Source organism: Meles meles, chromosome 8 (assembly GCF_922984935.1).
Source record: "Meles meles chromosome 8, mMelMel3.1 paternal haplotype, whole genome shotgun sequence".
In the NCBI taxonomy this organism is placed as follows: Eukaryota; Metazoa; Chordata; class Mammalia; order Carnivora; family Mustelidae; genus Meles; species Meles meles.
The window spans coordinates 1,470,949-1,490,240 of NC_060073.1; the positions used below are offsets into that span (position 1 = coordinate 1,470,949).

Sequence of the window (19,292 nt, forward strand, 5' to 3'; positions counted from 1 at the left end):
GTCAGGCCCTCAGGTCCACTGGCCACAGCCCTTCCAGACTGTGTCTGGATGGCACGACCCGCCTGTCTGTGTTTCTCTTCTCCTCTTCTCCCGGGGTCAGGCTTGACCGTCCCGCCAGGGGCTCCACGGGCCAGGCCTTGCATGCGGGGCTGTCAGTGGGGATCGTCGGCCAGCAGGCTTGGACAGACCAGGGGCCTGGAAGGGGGCTGCATCCTGCCTTCCCACTGGGTCCCCATGTCTGCCACCTCCCATCAGACCACCTCCTTTCCTCCGGCCCTGCTGGTCCCTGAGGACCCCGTGCCTCTGGCTGGCAATCCCTCCTTCCCCCTGCATTCCCTCTCCTGGGCCACATTCTGGGCCACGCACCCTGAGCTCTCGGCCTGGGACCCCACAGGCACCTTCTCTTGTCGCTGGCAGGACAGGAGCACGGGCAGCAGGCTCAGCAGGAGAGGGAGAAGCGGGTGGGCGTGAGGCAGGAAACCCAGGCCCTAGGCAGTCTGTGGGCAGGAGCGGGCCACCCCACTCACCACGCTTCTCTTCCCTTTCCCCATGCCCGCTGTGGTGGCCAGAGGAGAAGCCAAGACCCAGGTGAGTGCGGGCCCAGGCAGGGCCAGATGCCAGGTGTGGGGGATGGGCGGTGTGGGAGGCCTGGAGGTCAGGACCAAGGTCACCTGGGAAACTGGGGTCCCACGAAAGACAGCGCATTTGGGCACCATGGAGAAGGCACCCCAAGCCCCTGAGGGAAGGTGGCCGTGTCTGTGCTCCTTGATCTGGTGTTTAAAGCTCTAGGCGTCTGACGAAGGGCCCTGAAGAAAGTGGGATTGTTTGGGGGAGCTGGTGCCTTCCCCCACAGGTGGGGAGCAGAGTTCACTGGGGCACTTCTTCCCCAGCAAGGAGCAAAGATGAACTCTGGGGGCCCAGCAGGGCGTGGCTGTGCCCTACTGTCTGGCGTGGGCAAGGAGGACTCCCTGCAGGAGGAGGCGGGGGCCCAGGGAGGACGGGGAGGGCAGGGAGCTGGGGGAGACGGGGTAGAGAGAATGGGCTCTCTTGCCCCCTGCGGCTGCCAGCCTGCCACTGGGTGCCCCCAAGTCCTAGCTGAGAGGCAACCATGAGAGGCAGCGGGAGGGAGGGTCTCACTCCTGTGGCCCCTTCAGAGCAGAACCACGGCGGACCTGCCATCTTTCGCTGCCCCGGGGCCTCCGGGCGCCGTCCTCCTCATCTGGGGGGGGGGGGGGCCTTTCCCTCATTTTACCCACTTGGGGCGATTTCAGGGATTTTGTTTTTTAACCCGTCGGTTCTGACGTCTAGTGCTGGGCGAGCACTTGGGGCACACGGTGTGCGATTCAGCCCTCGGCCCGCGGAGTGTCCTGCCTGCGCTCTGCGCAGTCTGGCCGGACCTGGGGTGCCCTCGGGGGCGCATGGGCCCCGCGGCAAGCCCCGGGGCTCGGCCGGCACGCTCCCGTCCCCTGCACTTGGTTTTCCAGCAATGGTGAATAGCGCTGCCGGGTCCTAGATATTTTCTAGTTTTCAAAAAATGTTTGTGTTTTCATGATGAAAATAAAACACCTCATTAAAGAAAATTTGGAAAATACGTAAAAGTCCAATGAAGAAAAAAAAATCGTCTGTAACTCTCCCAGCCCGCCAGCCAGACTGCGGGTAGGCCCGGGGAGGAATTTTACGCGCTCTTTCCGTGCGCTGGGCTCGGAAAAAAGATTTAAACTCTGAGCTGTTTTTCAAACATCGCACTGTCTGTACAACCTTCCATTCTGCTTTTTTAAAATTCAGCACTATTCATAAGCATTTTTCCGTGTTTTTACATCGTCTTCTTAAATATTTTGAATGGCCACATAATATTCCATGAATTGGACAAACCATAATGTTTCTAACCGTCCGTCTTCTGCAGGACATTAAAGCTTCCCCCAATATTTTACTATCATAAATAACGCCGGGTGGAAAGCATTTTCCGTCTTTCGGGTTATTTCCCTAGGCCGCGTTCCCAGAACTGGAATTACTGGGTCAAAGAGTGCGAGCGTTCTTCAGGCTGGGGCGCTCGCTGCCAAATTGCTCTCCACGGGGGCCGTGCCAGGGCGGGCTCCGCCGCGGACGTGAGCGGGTCTGCGCCCCGCGCCGCCACCGCCCGGCCGGGGGACACTGATGGATGAGGGGGGCCTCTCAGGGCCGCTCTGTCCGCGCGTCTCCGAGGGCTCCGGGAGCGCCTCCCGCGTGCCCGCTCACTGGCCACCTTTCTTCCCGAGACTTGGCGGCGCGCGCCTCCTGCCCATTTATCTCGCTGCACAGACGTCTCCCCGTGTTTTCAGCCATCGGCGTGCACAAGGATATAAGTCTTCTCTGTGCTTGCTGAAAATATTTTTCTAGTCTGGGTTGGGGTTTTTTTTTTCCCCTTTCAATTTTTGCTTTTTTTTCCCCCACATACATAAGTTTTTCATTTGCGTGGAGTCGTCTGGCTATCTTTCCCCTAGCGGGACCTTCTGGGGCTTCTGAGCTTAGGAAAGCCTCTCCTGTTCCAGCATTTGGGTCCATATTCGGTTCCACGTCCTTCTGTGGCTTGTTTTGAAAAACCGTGTTGTTGTTTTAACTCTTTGCTCCATCTGGAATGCACGGGGGCCGAGCCCGGGGCTGACGGCGGGTCATAGCCGGCCAGGTCCCGGGGTCTCATTTCTTCCCCAAACTGCTTTCTGCCCAACCCCCCTCCTTCGGGTCCCCAGAAGGAAAGATTCAAGAGGGGTCAGAGACTGGGAAGGGTCAAGACAGAGCCGTTCCCGACCACAGAGCCCAACACCCCTTGGGGGCCTGCAGTGACCACGCTGCGTCTGGCCTGGCCTGGCTGTGCTTCTTTCTTTGCTTGAGAAAGAAAGCGAGAGTGCCCTACCTGCACAGGCCGGGGTGAAACGGCCCTCTCGATGTCCCGATGCTGGCGAAACGGAGGGACATGAAGAGACTGAAACGTCCTCAAAGGGGTCAGGCCACTCTGGGGACCGTGGGTTATACATCTGACCAGAATAAAGGTCAGGCAGGGGGTCCTCAGCTGGGGTCCCAAGGGAAGGGCAGGACGACCAGCCCCCCGGTAGGGTCCCCATCTGCCCCCACTCATGAGCCTCTCTTCTTCCAGACTCACTGCTCCTAAGATCCCGGAAGGGGAGAAAGTAGACTTTGATGTAAGTTTATGGGACCTGGAGCCACACGGCCTCTACCCTCCAAGCCCTAGCCTTCAGCCTCCAGACCCGTGAAGGTCATTTGCTCCCAAGCAGCCGAGCTAGCCCTTCCTGGCTGCAGGCCGTTCTGCCTTCATTTATTTCTGGATCAGGGGAAACACCCGCAGTATCAGACACCCGTCTTCCCTCCTTCCCACCCACCGACACACCCATCATCCATCCATCCACCATCCATCCATCCGTCCGTCCATCCATCCATCCATCTATCTGTCCATCCATCCACCCATCCGTCCGTCCGTCCATCCATCCATCCATCCATCCATCCATCATCTGTCCATCCATCCGTCCATCCATCATCCATCCACCCATCCTCTTCTTCATCCGTTATCCGTCCATCCATCCATCCACCCATCCATCACCCAACAAACTACCTCGTTCACCAGTTTCCTTCTGTCGGGCCCATGCAGAGCATCTCTGGGGCCAAGTCCGAGTCCTTCCCAAGGGTGCCGATGACCTCAGGGCTGTGCAGGGCCTGGACTCACCTGCGGGGAGGCTACCATTCCTACCCTGGAGCTAAGGGATCCGGCAGCCTCTGGCCCCCAGGAGCGCATTGGCCATGGGGATGTGGCAAGGGCAAAAGGTCCCTTGTTACCCTCAGCTTTCATGGTGGTCAGAGGAGGGAGGGCGTCCCCACCGGGGCCCAGGAAGGGTGCACCTGCCACACGGTGGCCCAGGCAGGGTGCGGTGTGAGAGAAGGGGCCCCTTCCGCTCACAGGACATCCAGAAGAAGCGCCAGAACAAGGACCTCATGGAGCTGCAGGCGCTCATCGACAGCCACTTTGAGGCACGGAAGAAGGAGGAAGAGGAGCTGATCGCCCTCAAGGAGAGGATCGTGAGTCCGTGCGGTGGCAGGTGGGGCGGGGCCGCCGGACACCAGAGGGGCAGGGCCGGGCCCACCTGCTCGTCCGCCCGTAGGAGAAGCGCCGCGCGGAGCGAGCGGAGCAGCAGAGAATCCGCGCCGAGAAGGAGCGGGAGCGCCAGAACAGGCTGGCGGTGAGCCTGGCCCCGCACCCCTGACCCGACAGGTTCCCTGTCCTCCCGAGCGTCCCCCTGACACCAGCCGGGGACCGGGGTGGGGGGCGGCTAAGTTCCCCACGTCCTGCAGAACCTGCGGACGGTGCCGGGCCCAGGGTGGGTCCTCGATGCCTGCCCCGTGGGGTGGGGGGGGGCGGCGCCAGAGAGGCCCTGCCCGGCACCGAGGCCCGCGGGCCGGGTCTCCGCAGGAGGAGAAAGCTCGCAGGGAGGAGGAGGACGCCAAGCGGAGGGCGGAGGACGACCTGAAGAAGAAGAAGGCCCTGTCCTCCATGGGCGCCAACTACAGCAGCTACCTGGCCAAGGTGAGCCCCGGCCCCGCCACGCCCGCTGCCCAGCAATGTGCGGGGCCCCTCCTGAGGCCGGGCCCCTCTGCGTGCCCCGCAGGCCGACCAGAAGAGAGGCAAGAAGCAGACGGCGCGGGAGATGAAGAAGAAGGTGCTGGCCGAGAGGCGCAAGCCGCTCAACATCGACCACCTCAGCGAGGACAAGCTGAGGTAGACCCGGTCCCGGGGCGGGGGGTAGGGGGGTCCGGAGCCCGGGGTGGGGGATCCCGGAGCCCCGGGGTCAGGTGGGTCCCGGAGGCCGCCCTGCTTCTCCGCGGTAGCCGGCAGGGGGCCTGGACCCTGCTGACCCCGCCTGCCCGGCCCAACTGCACCTTCACCCCCCAGGGACAAGGCCAAGGAGCTCTGGGACACCCTCTACCAACTGGAGACTGACAAGTTTGAGTTTGGGGAGAAGCTGAAGCGCCAGAAGTATGACGTGAGTGCGGACGTCTCGCAGCTCGGCCGCCCGCAGGGCCGCCGCCCCCACAAGTCCCCACCGCCTCCGAGAAGCCAGGGACCGTGCCTGGGGCGCCCTCTGAGCCCGCCTCCGTGCCCCCGAGCAACTGGCCCTGCTCTAAGGGCCGCGGGAGAAAGCAGAGACCGAGCGGCCTCGGTCCAGCTTCTGAATGGCCGGTTGCTCGCGGAAAGCCCCCCCGGCTGATGCCAGTAGCTTTCTTGGATGCAGCTTCCCTGTAAAGTGAGGTCCCAGCCATGCCCGCGGAGACATCAGCTTCCTCAGAGCCCCTGGGGAGCCCAGCCTCGGTCCCTGAGCGGTCACCTCCTCGGGCCCCCGTCTGGCAGCTGGGGATGGGTCTGGGGCTGGATCGTCTCAGGGGTGGCTGCGTAGAGTTTCCTGGGAAGGGCACGCAGCTCAGAACGGCAGTCCTGTTCGGACTGCGTTCCCTCGGAGGCCCCGCGGGGCCTGGAGAGCAGGAGATGTCCTGGGAACCAACCTGCTCCATGCAGACGCAGACACCGCAGCTTCCCCATCACAGCACAGCCCCTGCCCCTGCCCCTCAGGGTCCTCCCGGGTCCCTGGGGGAAGACAGTTCACACCCGAGGGGCGTCTCCTGTGGCCATCCCTGCAGGCCACCAAGATAGAGGGTGCGCAGTGACTGGTGACTCCTGGCCCCTTCTCAGGAGCCCTAGGGCAGCGGGCCTTCTCCTCTGGTTTGCTCACCTCTCCCCGGGGAGGACCGTCCTGCCGGCCCCGGCACTGCCCTCTCCCCATGGTCCCCTGGGAGCGCCGGCTGGCCACTGTGGGTCCACGGGGTGGAGTCAGGGACGCGCTGCCTCCCGACACACAGGTACACGACCCATGGGGGGTCCCCGGGGGGCTAGAAGGGCCATGAGGGCCCAGGCCTAGGTTAGCCCAGCACACAGCAAGGCCCCGGAGCCTCAGCCCGCCGCCCCGCCCGTTAACAATCTCGGTCTTTCTAGATCGTGAACATGCGGGCCAGAGTGGAGATGCTGGCCAAGTTGTAAGTAGCCAGAGCCCATCCTGGCCCGGGCTCGTGGTGTGCACTGCTCAGTGAGCCTCCCGCATGGCAAAGCCGGTTCGTTGCGGATGGTGGCGGCGGGCACGGAGACTACGGGGGCCGGCCTCCCGCCCCGGCCTCCTCCCCTGCACCTGAGGGGTCCCCTGCTGGCACGTGGGGAAGGGCCTTGCCTTCCCCCTATCCTCTCCGCCAGGCCGTGGGGAGGAAGGAGACGTTGGGCCGGGGAGCCAAGGGCCACGGAGCTGGTCGCTCACAGCCACCAGCCCCAGGGCCCTGCCAGCCCGGCCCCGTCCCCGCGCCCCGCCCGCACCGCGCCGCCTGCCCAGGTAAGTGGCTCCAGGGCTGCTGTGTGTCTTGGCCCAGGGCTCCGGCGCGGGCCACCCAAAGTACGTCAGAGGCAAGCGTCCCCAGGGCCGAGGGCTGGCGTCTCCTCCCGGAGGAGCCAGGACACAGGAAAGGAGCAAGCGGCCCGGGCAAGGCGGCCGGGCTCCGCTGAAGGAGGGTACGTCGGCCACAGCCGGCCTGGCCCTGCCCCGACCCGCCAGGTAAGTCGCCGTGTTGTCCGCAGATCATCAACCTCAGGAGCCGCATCGACCAGGCCCAGAAGCAGTGAGTAGCCCTCGGGGTTCTGTGCCGGGCACGTGGACCCCTGGGGCTGGCCGCCACTGTCTGCCCCTGGGCCCCGCGATCTCGGCCAGTCCCGGGGGCAGCCGGCCCTCCACAGAGCAGTAACAAGACTAACCAGCGCCTGAGGGAGGCTGCGGGTCGGGGCCCCGCGCCCCTGGACCGGCAGCCTCCATCTGCCCCCTCCTCACCCCCAGAGCCTAGGAGGAGGCCGACCCTGGGGACGTGGGTGACCCCGGGCCAGCGACCCCGGGCCAGCTCCCCCGCGGCCTGGCAAAGCCAGACAAGGTTCCCAGATGCCCTCTCACAGGGCCGCCTCAGCAGTGAGCTGGTCCAGGCCGGGCTCTGTCACGGGTCTCCCTGCAGCCCTGGGGGAGCCTCTGGCTCCTCGGGACACGAACCCTCTGTCCGTAAGGTCACCCCAGGGGCTGCGAGCTCCATGACAGCACAGCGGCTGAGAGGGGCCTAGAGAGGCCCGCACCTTGCCTGTCCCCGAGGCCTGTGCTCCCGCCTCACCACGGGGGGTTGCTGCCTCCCAGCCTGCTCTCAGGGCCGGTTCCCACCCCACACAGGGCAGTGTCCCCAGGACTGCTTGGAATGGGGTTTCCCGCCCCTCCTCCCCTGCCCCTGCCCACTTCCTGCTCCCGGAGCTGGACTTTCCAGCCCGGGGGACGGGTGAAGCGGACCCCCTCCTCCCTGGGCTCTGTTGTGTGCGGACGTGGGCCCCGTGAGAGCCCTTCTGGGTGTGTGCGTGTGCATGTGTGTGCGTGTGCGTGTGTGTGTGCCGCCTGGAAGTGTTCTCGGGCCGACCCCGCAGGACTCGGGCCACAGGCACGGTCACAGGTGCCGGGGCTTCTCCCGAAGCCAGCCTTGGGAACTGCATGGCCTCCTCCGGCCAGAAGTCGTTCCATAGGGTCGGCTTCTGGGGCCCACACACCCTATTCCCCACCCGCGGGACCCTGACCCAGCACCCAGGTCCCTCCTGGCTCCCTGGTGTGCAGAGGGCCTCAGACAGACAGGGCCAGGCTCCTAAGGACGGCCACCCTGCAGGGTGTGGACCTCCTCCCCACTCCATGGTCCAGCTCTGATGGAACTGAAGGGCTGGGACAGAGGCCTCCCCGGCCCCGAGTCTGCCGGGCCCGGCCTGGTGACCAGGAGTCAGGACCAGGGCCGCTGACTGTCCGGATCTCTCCTGCCCCAGGAGGCTGTGACCTGGGCCGTTTTCTCCAGGCCATAGTCACTGGGGCGATGAGAGCCACCTGTAGAGACGGCTTCCCCGGCAGGCCTGGGGTCCACCCGAGGTGGGACCACTGGAGCCCAAGCTCCTGGCAGGGGTTGGAGGGTGTCCTGTGCTCTCTGGTCCCTCCCCTAACCACACTAACTGTCCCAGCACAAAGCGCCCCGGCCCAGCCTGGCCACGTACAGGTGAGTGACCGGAGCTTGGAGTGTGTGCCTGGGCCTTCGAAGCCAGACTGGACGCTTTGCCCCGACAGTGGCCTGAGTGGGCAGAGCTGTCAGGACTGGGGGCGTGCGAGGGGCCAAGGAGGGGCTGGACTGGGGGCCCAGACACCCAGCCACTGACGGTCCACTTGCTTCCATTTGCAGTAGCAAGAAGGCCGGCGCCCCGGCCAAGGGCAAAGTCGGCGGGCGCTGGAAGTGAAACAGCCAGAGAAGGTCCCAGAGGCAGCGACCCTTGGCCCACGCAGCCCGTGGGGCAGCGTCCGGCCCGCACGCCTGGGGGCGGAGGCCCCCCCTCCAAACGTCTCTGTCCTGGCTTCCCCCATGTCCTGGGGTCTGTGAATAAAGCTGACGGACTCCCTTCCCAAGTGTGTGCTGGCTCTCGGACAGGGGGCTCTGGGGGGCACGGACTGGAGGAGAGGCTGAGCGGGTCGGCTAGGGAGGAGAGAAGCGCAGGTCGGGGGCCCAAAGGGGCTCCCTTTGGGGGTCAGGGCACATGGTTCCACGGGAACTGGGACGCCCCGCCCGGCTCTGCCAGCGGCTTCCACGGCTGCCCGGCCCCCGGCCCGCAAGGCCCTCTGACCCTCAGATCTGCACCTCAGCCGAGGTCTTCGCCCCCCGAGAGCGGTCCCTCAGCGCCTCAGTGCGCTCCGCTGCCAAGGCAGAAGGGCTTTGCCTTGGAGTGTGGGGGCAGAAGCAGGGTCCAGAACAAGGGGGCGCACACAGCCTGCGGGGCCTCTCGCCCCCAGAGGAAAGGAGCAGGAAAGCACGTGTCAGGAGGCCGACTCGGCAGACACAGACCGCTCTGTCTATATTGTAAGAGAGCACAGTGCCCAGCTGTGTAATAAACGTGAAAATCCTGACCAAACAGAATTATGGAAAATATAAATCACAAAATTTGGACGGAGACGGGGAGCCTCGCACAGCAGACTATTCACGGACGAGGCTTCCAGGGTCAGAGCCGCCCCTCCGGGAAGGCTCCGCGGGCTGCAGGGAAGGAGGGAGCGTGCCCCCGGTCTGCCGTGGGGGGGGACCCAGCAGCAGGGGCGAGCGCGTGAGTCCCAGCGCACATGTCCGCGCCCCACGTGAACACACACCCCGCGTGGGGCTCACCAGTTTGCCAGCACGCACGTGCCCCCCGGTACGTGCCCCCCAGCTCCACACAGCACCCCTGTATGCAGACACTCTAACAGCCGGCCAGCTCGACAGTGGACATGTGAGGGGAGCAGCGGGAGGGACCCACGAGCCCCCTCTCCATCCCCCGCTCCCGCCGCCTTGTTCTGAGAGGCTGCCCTGGGGCGCCCGTCAGCACGGGGTCAGGAGGGCCAGCTCCCCCCTGCCCCCACAGGGGTGAGCTCCCGAGGCACCCGCCAGCCGCAGGGAACACGAACAAGCCCGGGGTCTCGGTGGGAGCTTGGAGAGCACATCGGCACGGCGGACAAGCCGGGAGGGCCGCGGGGATGGGGGCAGATTCGAACCGGACAGTCCGGCGGGGGAGACGGGCATAGGTGGAAGGTCCTTCCTGCAAACGGGAGCACACGTGATGCTTTCCAGGAGCGGCCTCAGCCTGGGCCTGTGACCAGCACGTGGAGCCCGAGGCCAGCCCTCTGCGGCCAGTCCCACCCTGTGGCAGGAAACTTACCGGCATGTTTAGAAACACGAACACACCTGGGGCCCCGCCTGGCACCTTGCGGTGGACACCAGGAGGCTGGGCAAGAGCCCCGGGGTTGGGGGGAGAGAGGTCAGAAACCGCTTCGTGACGGTGTTCTTGAAAACTGCGTCCGATGGCCAGTTTCTCGGGGACTAGGACGTCACTGCCTTGACTCGAGGGGAAGAGCGAGACGTGAGCACACGGGTCTCGTTCCCGAGAGGCTGAGCTGCTGGAAGTGCAAGGAATTGTTTTGGATGATGTCATCCCCTCTCCCTGGGTTCTGGAGCCGTAGGTGCTTCCGATGGTTCTAGAGCAGCAAGTGACCGATGCGTCTGACTCTTGGTCTCAGGTCATGATCTCAGGGTCGTGGGATCGAACCCCATGTCGGGCTCCAGGCTCAGCGTTGGGTCTGCTTGAGGTTCTCTCTCCCTCTACCCCTCTCTTCCCTCTCATGCCCTCTCTCTACAGCAAATAGACGAATAAAATCTTAAAAAAAAAAAGGACAGAAGAGCAAAAAAGTTTTTTGTCTTACCTACTTGTGCCTTAAAAAATTGGCACTATTCCCAACCAAATGATTATCTACAAAAAAATAATAATAATAAAAGAAAGAAAAGAAAATGAGCAAGAAAATCTGCAATATTCTGAATTACCAAAATCAAGAGTTCGTGCAGGTACGTGAGAGCATGAGACAGAAGGGCTGAGAGTTAGAGGACAATATTTAAAGATACCGTTTACAACAGAAATGTAAAAATGTACGATAATAAGGGTAAATCCAGCCCAACCTGTGTAGGACGGCCAGGCATAAGAGAATCGCTTTATTGAAAACATCTGAAAAGGGCACCTGGGTGGCTCAGTTGGTTGAGCGACTGCCTTCAGCTCAGGTCATGATCCTGGAGTCCCGGGATCAAGTCCTGCATTGGGATCCCTGCTCAGCGGAGTGTCTGCTTTTCCCCCTGACCCTCTCTCCTCTCATGCTCTCCCTCTCTCTCATTCTGTCAAATAAATAAATAAAATCTTTCAAAAAAGAAAGAAAGAGAGAAAACATCTGAAAAGCACCAATACCTGGAGAGGTTTATGTCCCTGAGAGAAAGCATCCTGCCTTAAAACTGTTCATTTTCCCTAAATTCATCTGTGCATTCAGGGCAACTCAACCACGTTCCCCCGAGGACATGTGTAGATTTGCGCTGATCCTAACGCGTGGGGAAGGAGGGGACAACACAGGCCGTGTGAGGGGAGACCCGGCTCCCAGGCCCGGGCGTGGACGCGGATACTGAGGACAGCCCCGCGCGCAGGGCCCCGGGCACGCGGCTGTGCTGGGGCGGGCGGGCGGCGGGAGCTGAGGGGCAGACGGACCGCCTCTGAGAATCAACAAGGGGACACCACGCACCCCTCACAACCGTCCCCCGCGAGTCGGCCCCTGTTCGAAGAAGGGAGCCTGAGAAGGGAAACATCCCACTTCAGGAAGTGGCCGTGGAGAGCGTCGGAAAGCTGTCGGGACAGGGTGCTTGCTTCATGCAGGTGTGAACGCTCCGAGGCATAGGACAAGACTTTGACAAATGCCACGGCGTAAAGCGTGTTTTAAGAACATGAATCTCTCCGGGTTAGAAAACAAGGTCCGAGCGAGCGAGCTCTGAAGTCCTCGCTGGCGTCGTGCGGGGCCTCCGGACTCAGGCAGCGCCAAGGCGCCGGCAGGAAGGAGCCCCGGGAAACAAAGGGTGAGGCCACACGGGGAGCGGGGAGGGGGTGGGGGGGGCTCAGCTGCCTGGCGGTGGGCTCCAGACAAGGGACCCCGTCTGTCTCTTCCTGCTGTCTCTTCCCACATCTGCGCCAAAAGATGCCATGGGCCCAGTGGACCGCAAGCCAGGTGCTGAGAGTGGGCTTCTGTGGCACATCCCGGACGCGGGCCAGGGTCGGGTGTAGGGGAGGAACCTCGGGGCACCACCGGGGGAAAGGCAAGCCGCTGAGGAAAATGGGCAAAGGGGGTACGGAGTGCACAGAGAAGAGCCTGGACGGTCAGTGAATGTCGGCGAAGCAGGAGACCACGTTTACACGGCCACGGAGCGCCAGTCCGCACACACGAGGGGGGCAAAGGACAGAGGCGGGTTAGGGGAAGGAGGGGCTCATGCTCCGGGGAGCACGGCGGCTGTGTGTGCGATGAGGGGATGGGGCGGGAAAGGCTCGCCTGTGCCGCCCCACTTGCCGTGGTCAAGGCAGGTGGGAGGTGAGGGTCGGGGGGGCGGGAAACGATGGTGCAGCCCGAGTGGCGCCCCCAGCCCCCTCCAGGCAGGGTGCGCAGCAGCCCTGCCGATGACTTGTGAAGCTCAAAGCACCTTGAAAACGGAGAAGCGGGTGCAGCCGGCCAGGCGGTGGCCCCCGCAAGAGGTCGCGCCACAGACCCCCCGCCTCCGAGATATTCTAGCCCAAAGTTCAACCCGATTCGAATCGTGAAGAAACCGCCCAACAAATCTGGCTGTGGGACCCCCCTTCGAGACATCCGGCGCAGACTCTTCAAAACCATCCCTGACCTGACAGCCCCCCGCCCCCCAAAAAGAAAATTAAAAAAGAGGGAAAGGGCACGACAATTAAAGACAATGCGCCAGCCTTGATCACATGCCATTCCAAAGCCCCAAGCGACAGAGGACACTGTGCCACCCGTGTGTCAGTGGCGTGATGGTGGAAACATGGTTGTGGAGGCAGAGGTCGTTGCTCTGAGACCTGTCACAGCCTCCCGGGGGCTCGGGGTCGGGGGAGCAGGTGCACCGGAACCGGGTCAGAACGCAGCCAGCACTGGCAGGGCCGCGGGCTCCGGCGCTCAGGAGAAGGCGCGGGGGGACGGGGCGGCTTGCCCCCCTCCAGCAGGGGAAGGGGTTCTTATTGTGAAGGGGCTCTTATTGTGAAAGGGCAACCCAGAGCCCTGAGACAGGGCGAGTCATGCTCTATTTCTCAGCCAAGCGGTGGGCAGGGAAACGCAGGTTCTTCCTATGTTTACTTACACCTTCTGGTGATCTGAAATAGTTCATAATTGTTAAACATCGGGGGCAGGGCACTTGCCAAAACTCAATCTTTATTTCTGAGAACAAAACAAAGGCTCGAGAAACTATAGAAATTATAAATAAGCAACTTCCTTTATCTACGTCTGGCGGTGGAACACGACGGCATTTCGGTCCAAGACAGGACCCAAACGAGGATGCCTGCTTTTACCATTAGTCTTCAACCCTGGGCTGGAAACGAAAGACAATGAGAGAGATGTGAAACGGAGATAAGACGTATAACTTCTGGAAAGGAGGAAACCGAACTACCACATTCCTCGGAGCCCCGAGAGAGTCAACGGAAGAGCTTTCAGAATAAATGAGAGAACTCAGGAAAGTAGCCAGATGCAAAATACATATTTTAAATAGACATTTTTTATTATTTTGTAGCAACGACCAGCAAGAAGATAAACTGGAACAAAAACACGGTTCTCAAACACAACCAAACCAACCAAAGAGCATAAAATACTCAGCAATAACCCTCTTAGGAATGTCCAGGGTCTGTAGGAAGAGAAGGACAAAGTTTAATGAGAAACATAAAATGAACTTTGAAAAAAAAATGAGAAAGAGAGAGAAAAACACAACTTGTTCTTGAGTAGGAAGTTTATAAAAAATCAGTTCTTTCCCAAATCAACGTACAGGTTTGCCAGGTTTTCAACCAAAACTCGAACAGGATTTACTTGGGAGAGAAGGGTGAGCCAGGGAGTGGGGAGGTCATTGGCAAGATGAATCTCAAATTCATAGAGGAGGAAAAATAGGCAGGGATAGCTAAGGAAAATTTGAAAATTAAGAGCAGATTTCTCAAGTGAAGGTATTATGGTTGATATGTGCTGGGAGCTCCTTGCAGACTCATGGTCCGACAAAACCCCTTTTGCTTAATTTCTTCCAATCCTCCAGTACCCAGCAGCACGATACCACGTACGCGTAAGCATCTAAGAGCAGCCTGATCGGGGCAAGTGGGGTGGTAAGATACTGAATGAAGGAGAAAACCAATCGTGCGTGTGAAGAGGAAAAGGCAATGAGATTTTCACTCCATGCCAAATACCAAAATCTACGTCAGGAGAATGAGAGAGTTCGGTATGAAAAAAAATTACTAAAACTAGAACTAGTGAGAAATGTAGGTGCATGTCGGTCTGGGGAAATTTTTCTAAGCTCACAGAAGCATCAGGGAAGTCAAGGAAAAGCTCGGTAAATTTCATTACTGGGAAATGTTGAGTTTCTATATATCAAGAAGTGTTTATCAAAAGGCAGACATCCAGTTCTAGCCAAGATCGAGTAACAGGAGCCAAATTTATCCCCCTGTCTGAAACAACTCAAAAAGGGAAAAAAAAAATGTTTTTCAAGAGTGTGGTCATTGGGCAGTGAATACCAGTGTTCCCAGGGAGATGGGAAGCAGTCAGGTTGGGTCCTACGATTGCCCAGCTTGCTTTCTTGAGAGAGTTTCCAGGCCTTGGGGCAGGAAGGAGGACCTATGGAGTGCCCAGGGAGAGAACGCTGGAGGCATGCAGAGGCGTCCTCCAGCATTCAGCAAGGCGCAGGGCACAGGTCTGGACAGAAACTGTCCGAGGCTAAAAGGGAGCCACTGGAAAGGATTGGAGAGACCAAGGCCTACTGCTCACACAGGGGTGGGAAGAGGGTCTGTGCCCAGCGAACGGACTGGAAAAGTGAATAATTCATAAGGCATTGGGAACTCAGAAATGTCTTGTCTCAGTAGCAGGAATAATTAACACTGGATAAATAATGGAGCCCTCGCTCCAGACCTGCCTTACAAATCAGAAAGAGAAGACCGGAAAGGACCAAATTGTGCCTGGGTAACTTAACTGCCGCTTGGAACAAAGCTCTAGAAGGTTGGTAGAAATATAAAAATACCCCACTCCCACCAAGGAAAAATTCATCATGTCTGGCATCTGATCAAAAATGATCGAACAGACAAAGAAATATGAGAATGTGACCCACGAGGAGGAGAAAATCAATCAACTGTGATAAGTTAACACTGTAAACTTAAACCCCTAAAGCAACCACTAAAATAAAACGAATAGTCCCAGCTCAAGAGACAACAGAAGAGATAAAAGGGAAGAACTAAGACTTGATGAATCCAAAAGAAGGCAGAAGAAGAGGAAAGGAGTAGAAAGAATGGGTGAAACAAATGGAAAGCGAGTAACAAGATGATTAACTCACAGCCAACCACACCAAGAAGTACATTAAGCATAAACGGCCTACACAGCCCAACTAAGATGCAGAGATGGTCAGAATGGATTTTAAAAGCAAGACCTCACTCTGTGCTACCTGCGAGAAACTCATTTTATCTTATTTCATTTTATTTTAATTCAATTAATTAACATCTTCTGTGTTATTAGTTTCAGAGGTGGAGGTCAGTGATTCGTCCGTTGCATATCATACCCGGTGCTCATTCCATCACGTGCCCTCCTTAATGCCCACCCCCCAGTTACCCCAGCCCCCCTCCGCAACCCCCTCCAGCAGCCCTCAGTTGGAAGAAACTCGTTTTAACAAACAAACACACCAACTGATTATAAGGAATGACAGAGTTACATGAAGCCACAACCAAGAGAACTGAACGGAGATGGACAAATCCTTGGTCTTGGTCAAAGATTTCAACACCCTCTCTAGACAATTAATCAGACAAGCAAGCACAAAATCAGCAAGGACATGGGAGACTTGAACAATACTGCCAACCAACTTGACTTGCTTGACATTTATAGAATGCTCCTCTCAAATACATATCATTTACCAGTGCAGACTACGTTCTGGGCCATAAAACAGAACTTAATTAGTTGAGAAGGATTCAAGTCACATAAATTATATTCTTTGACCATAGTGGCATTAAGCTAGAAATTAATAACAGAAAGATCCTTGGAAAATTCTCAAATGTTTGGAATCTAAATAACACACTACTACATAATTCATGAGTCAAAGGAAAATAAAAAGGCAATTAGGAAGTGTTGTCAACTGAATGAAAATGAAAATGCAGCTTAAGGGAACTCACGGAATGCCATCAAAGCAGTCCTGAGGGCATTTATACCACCACATGACTGTTGTAGAAAGTAAGAAAGGTCTCGAGTCAATGACCTCAGCTCCCACCTCCAGGAAAGTCAAAAAATAAATGCAAATGAAACCCAAAGTAAGCATCAGAAAGGAAATAACAGAGATCAAATGAAAGTCAATGAAATAGAAAACAGAAAAAAGAAATAGAAAAAATCTTCAAAGATCAAATCAAAACTTGGTTTTTTGAGAAGATCCATAAACATTGACAAAACTCTAATCAATTTAATTAGGAACAAGAGAGAGAACAGGAAGTAAAACCAAAGACAATACAAGAAAACTACAGACCGCTATCCCTCACCAACACTGATGCAAAAACAAAATTTTAGCAGGTGGAAATCAGCAATGTATGAAATGGATTACATACCAAGTGTGGTTTATCCCAGGAAGGTTGGGTTTGTATAACGTTCGAAAATCAATCAGAGTAATTCACCATTTTAACAAACTAAAAAAGAAAAGTCATAGGGCCATCCCAATAGGTGCAGAGGAAACATTGGACGAAATTCCACATCCATTCCTGATTTTAAAAAGAGAGAGAGAGAGAGAATTTCTCAGCAAACCAGGAATAGAGGGAACTCCCTCAACCTAACGCCCGCCATCAAATCGTGAAAGACAAAGTTTTCTTGCTAAAGGCAGAGGGACAAGACAAGGATGTCTGCTCACCCCTTCCTTTTCCCATTGTATTGGAGGTTCTTGCCGGTGCAATTTGGCAAGAAAAAGTAACACGAACTGTAGAGGAGAAAGGAAAACTGCTTTCTTCACAGACAACTGGATCATCTAGTCCAGTGGAATCTATAGGAAAAGCTACAAGAAATAACAAGGGAGTTTATCAAGTTTCCTGGCACATTGACATTGACATTTTAAAAACACCGCTTCCTAGTAGTTTCAAGAAATAGGGGAAAATGAGAAAAAAGGGTACGGAAGAGCTACATGTTGAAAATATGAACCAGTGCTGAAAAGTTAAAGACCTGGATGAACAGAGGGATGAGCGGTCTTCATGGACTGGAGGCTTGTTCAACACTGTTAAGATGCCAGGTCTCCTTAAGTTTACCCTGTGGATTTATGCGGCCCGAGCCAAAATCCCAGCAGGTTTTTTTGTGCAGAAATTTACAAGGCTGTTCTATAATTCATATGGAAATGCAAAGGACCCACACCAACCAAAACAATCCCGAAAAAGCATGAAATCAGGCTAACATTCTGAGAATTAGGATCAGTCTAGAGTAACCAAAATGGTGCTATTGGTGGAAAGATCTTCAAATAGATTGAGAAAATAAAACAGACCCATACATATGCAGAAATAATAGCTCTCCCAATAAATCATGCTAAAATAGGTGGATATCTGCCTCACAAGAAGGAAGAAAGAGGAGGAAGAAGAGGGTTATTTGAATACAAAACTAACTCAAAATGGAGCGTAGACCTAAATAACTATAAAAACATAGGAAAAATCTTGACCAATGTGGATTGGCAAAGATTTTCCAGACGTAATACCAAACCCAATCCCCAGCCGCACCAAGACTGACTGACTGAAATTCATCAAAATGTTTAAAATTTGCTCTTCAAATTTCATTGTATTTCACCATGAAGAGAAGGAAACCCTAAGACACCAGCTGGGAGAAAACCTTAGCAAAAGACATATTTCATAAAGGGCTGATCCAGAAAACAGAAAGAACTCTCACAACTCAATAATAAGAAAGCAGATAACGCAGCTTTTAAAAATGGGCCAAAGATCAGAACGGGCAGCTCACGAAACAAGACGGATGCACGGCGACGAGGCCCGTGACTAGACGCACAGCTCTGTCATTGTGGGGATACAAGATAACATCACAGGACACCACTCCATCAGAATGGCTAAAATTGTAAAGCCCTTCAAACATAACAAACGCTGGGCAGAATGGAGCGGGGCCTCACATCACTGGTGGAAATGCTGAACCATACACTCGGCAGTATCTGTTTGCTCGGAAAGTTAAACATACACCTGCCATGTGATGTGGTCATTACGTCCAGGCATTTCCCCACGAGAAGAGGAAATGTTTGTCCTCACAAAGACTTTCACACGAATGTAAATGGCAGCTTTATTTTTAATCGTCAAAACTGGAAACAGCCCAAACGCTCATCAGCAGAGGGACGCGTAAACGACTTGTGGCTCATCCATACCGTGGAGGTCAGAAGGAAAGCAGGGTTGAGGCATGCAAAAGCACAGATGAGTCCCAAAATAGTTGCACTGGGAGAAAGAAACCAGACAGAGAAGAGGACAAGCTACATGCTTCCATTTATAGAAAACTCCAGAAAATGCAAGCTAACCATGGCACTGGTTGCTGGATGGGGCATGGGGAGCGGCGGAGGGAGAGATGAGGGAAGGGGTTACAAGGGTTCAAGGATGCCTTTGGGGGTGAGGGTCTCCCCGAGGCCTCTCTCCTTGCGTGTGGACAGTCCTCGTAGGTCATTCCTCTGCGTGTAGATCTGTGTCCTGATCCCCTCTTCCTAGGAGGACCCCGGTCACATTGGGTCAGGGCCCACCCCAGTGACCCTGTGTTCCCTCCAGGACATCTGTAAAGTCCCTATCTCCAGATGGGGCCACATCCTGGGGTGCTGGGGGTCAGGGCTCCAACACAGCACCTTGGACTGGACACAACTCAGCCCATAGCACACCCTCGCAGGAAAAAAGATGAGCAAAAGACATAAACACACAAGTCACAGAATCAGAAATGCAAATGAGCGATGAATGGAAAATGCAGGGCAGGCTACGAACACTTGTCACCAAAAAATAGAAAAGCGAACATGTGAGACACCGCGTTTTAGCCCTGGGTTGACGAGGGGTACTAAGCTTGGTTGTTATGTGCCGGATCTGGGTAGAGGCAGCTCCTGCAGGAACAGGTGCCGAGGGGAAGCCGACACAGGCACGGAGCAGGTGTGGGGCCTCCCGGGGAGGGAACCGCAGACTCACAGGGCAGCGTCTCAGAGCCGGGCCGCGAAGGCAGGCGCGTCCCACTGTGAGACCCATTCTCCTGGGCAGGTGAGCTGGGTTCTTGGGGAGTGTGGTTCTGGGGAGTGTGGCCTCACCCAAGTGAGGTCCAGAACCCTGCTTCTGGGGAGCTGGGACACCCTCCCTCCAGAAACCTTCTCAACCCCATTCCCGCCCACAGTTCCTATCCTCGGGGGAGCCCTTCCGTGAAAACGGGGTGGCCTCCCCTCAGGTGACAAGGGGCTCTGAGGGCCAAGGGCTTACCGGCCCACCACCAGGCCTTTGCACACGCCGCCCCTCCCACCTCCCGCTACGCTGCCCCGCACACAGCTCCAAGGGCAGCTGCTGTATCTCGCTGGTTGACTTGGGTGCCCTTTGTCTCACTTGGGGGCCATGACCACGAAGGCGGCGACTTTAC

The 19,292-nt window shown here is 57.0% G+C and overlaps 1 protein-coding gene across 3 annotated transcripts; it reads left to right on the plus strand.

Moving 5' to 3' along the window:
• The first annotated feature begins 533 nt into the window (after positions 1-533).
• On the plus strand, positions 534-8,491 carry TNNT3 (troponin T3, fast skeletal type). Of its 3 annotated transcripts, none has more exons than XM_046015653.1 (9): positions 534-588; positions 3,131-3,176; positions 3,949-4,065; positions 4,149-4,226; positions 4,457-4,570; positions 4,653-4,762; positions 4,937-5,027; positions 6,032-6,072; positions 8,320-8,491. In XM_046015653.1, exons 3-9 carry the CDS (start codon positions 3,982-3,984, stop codon positions 8,372-8,374), a joined length of 573 nt encoding a protein of 190 aa, XP_045871609.1. In that variant the 5' UTR covers positions 534-588; positions 3,131-3,176; positions 3,949-3,981; the 3' UTR covers positions 8,375-8,491. The 3 variants fall into 3 exon arrangements, with proteins under 3 accessions (XP_045871609.1, XP_045871608.1, XP_045871610.1); XM_046015652.1 differs by lacking the exon at positions 6,032-6,072 and adding an exon at positions 6,659-6,699; XM_046015654.1 differs by lacking the exon at positions 6,032-6,072 and adding an exon at positions 6,659-6,699 and having other exon boundaries at positions 8,323-8,491.
• Positions 8,492-19,292: the final 10,801 nt, after the last annotated feature.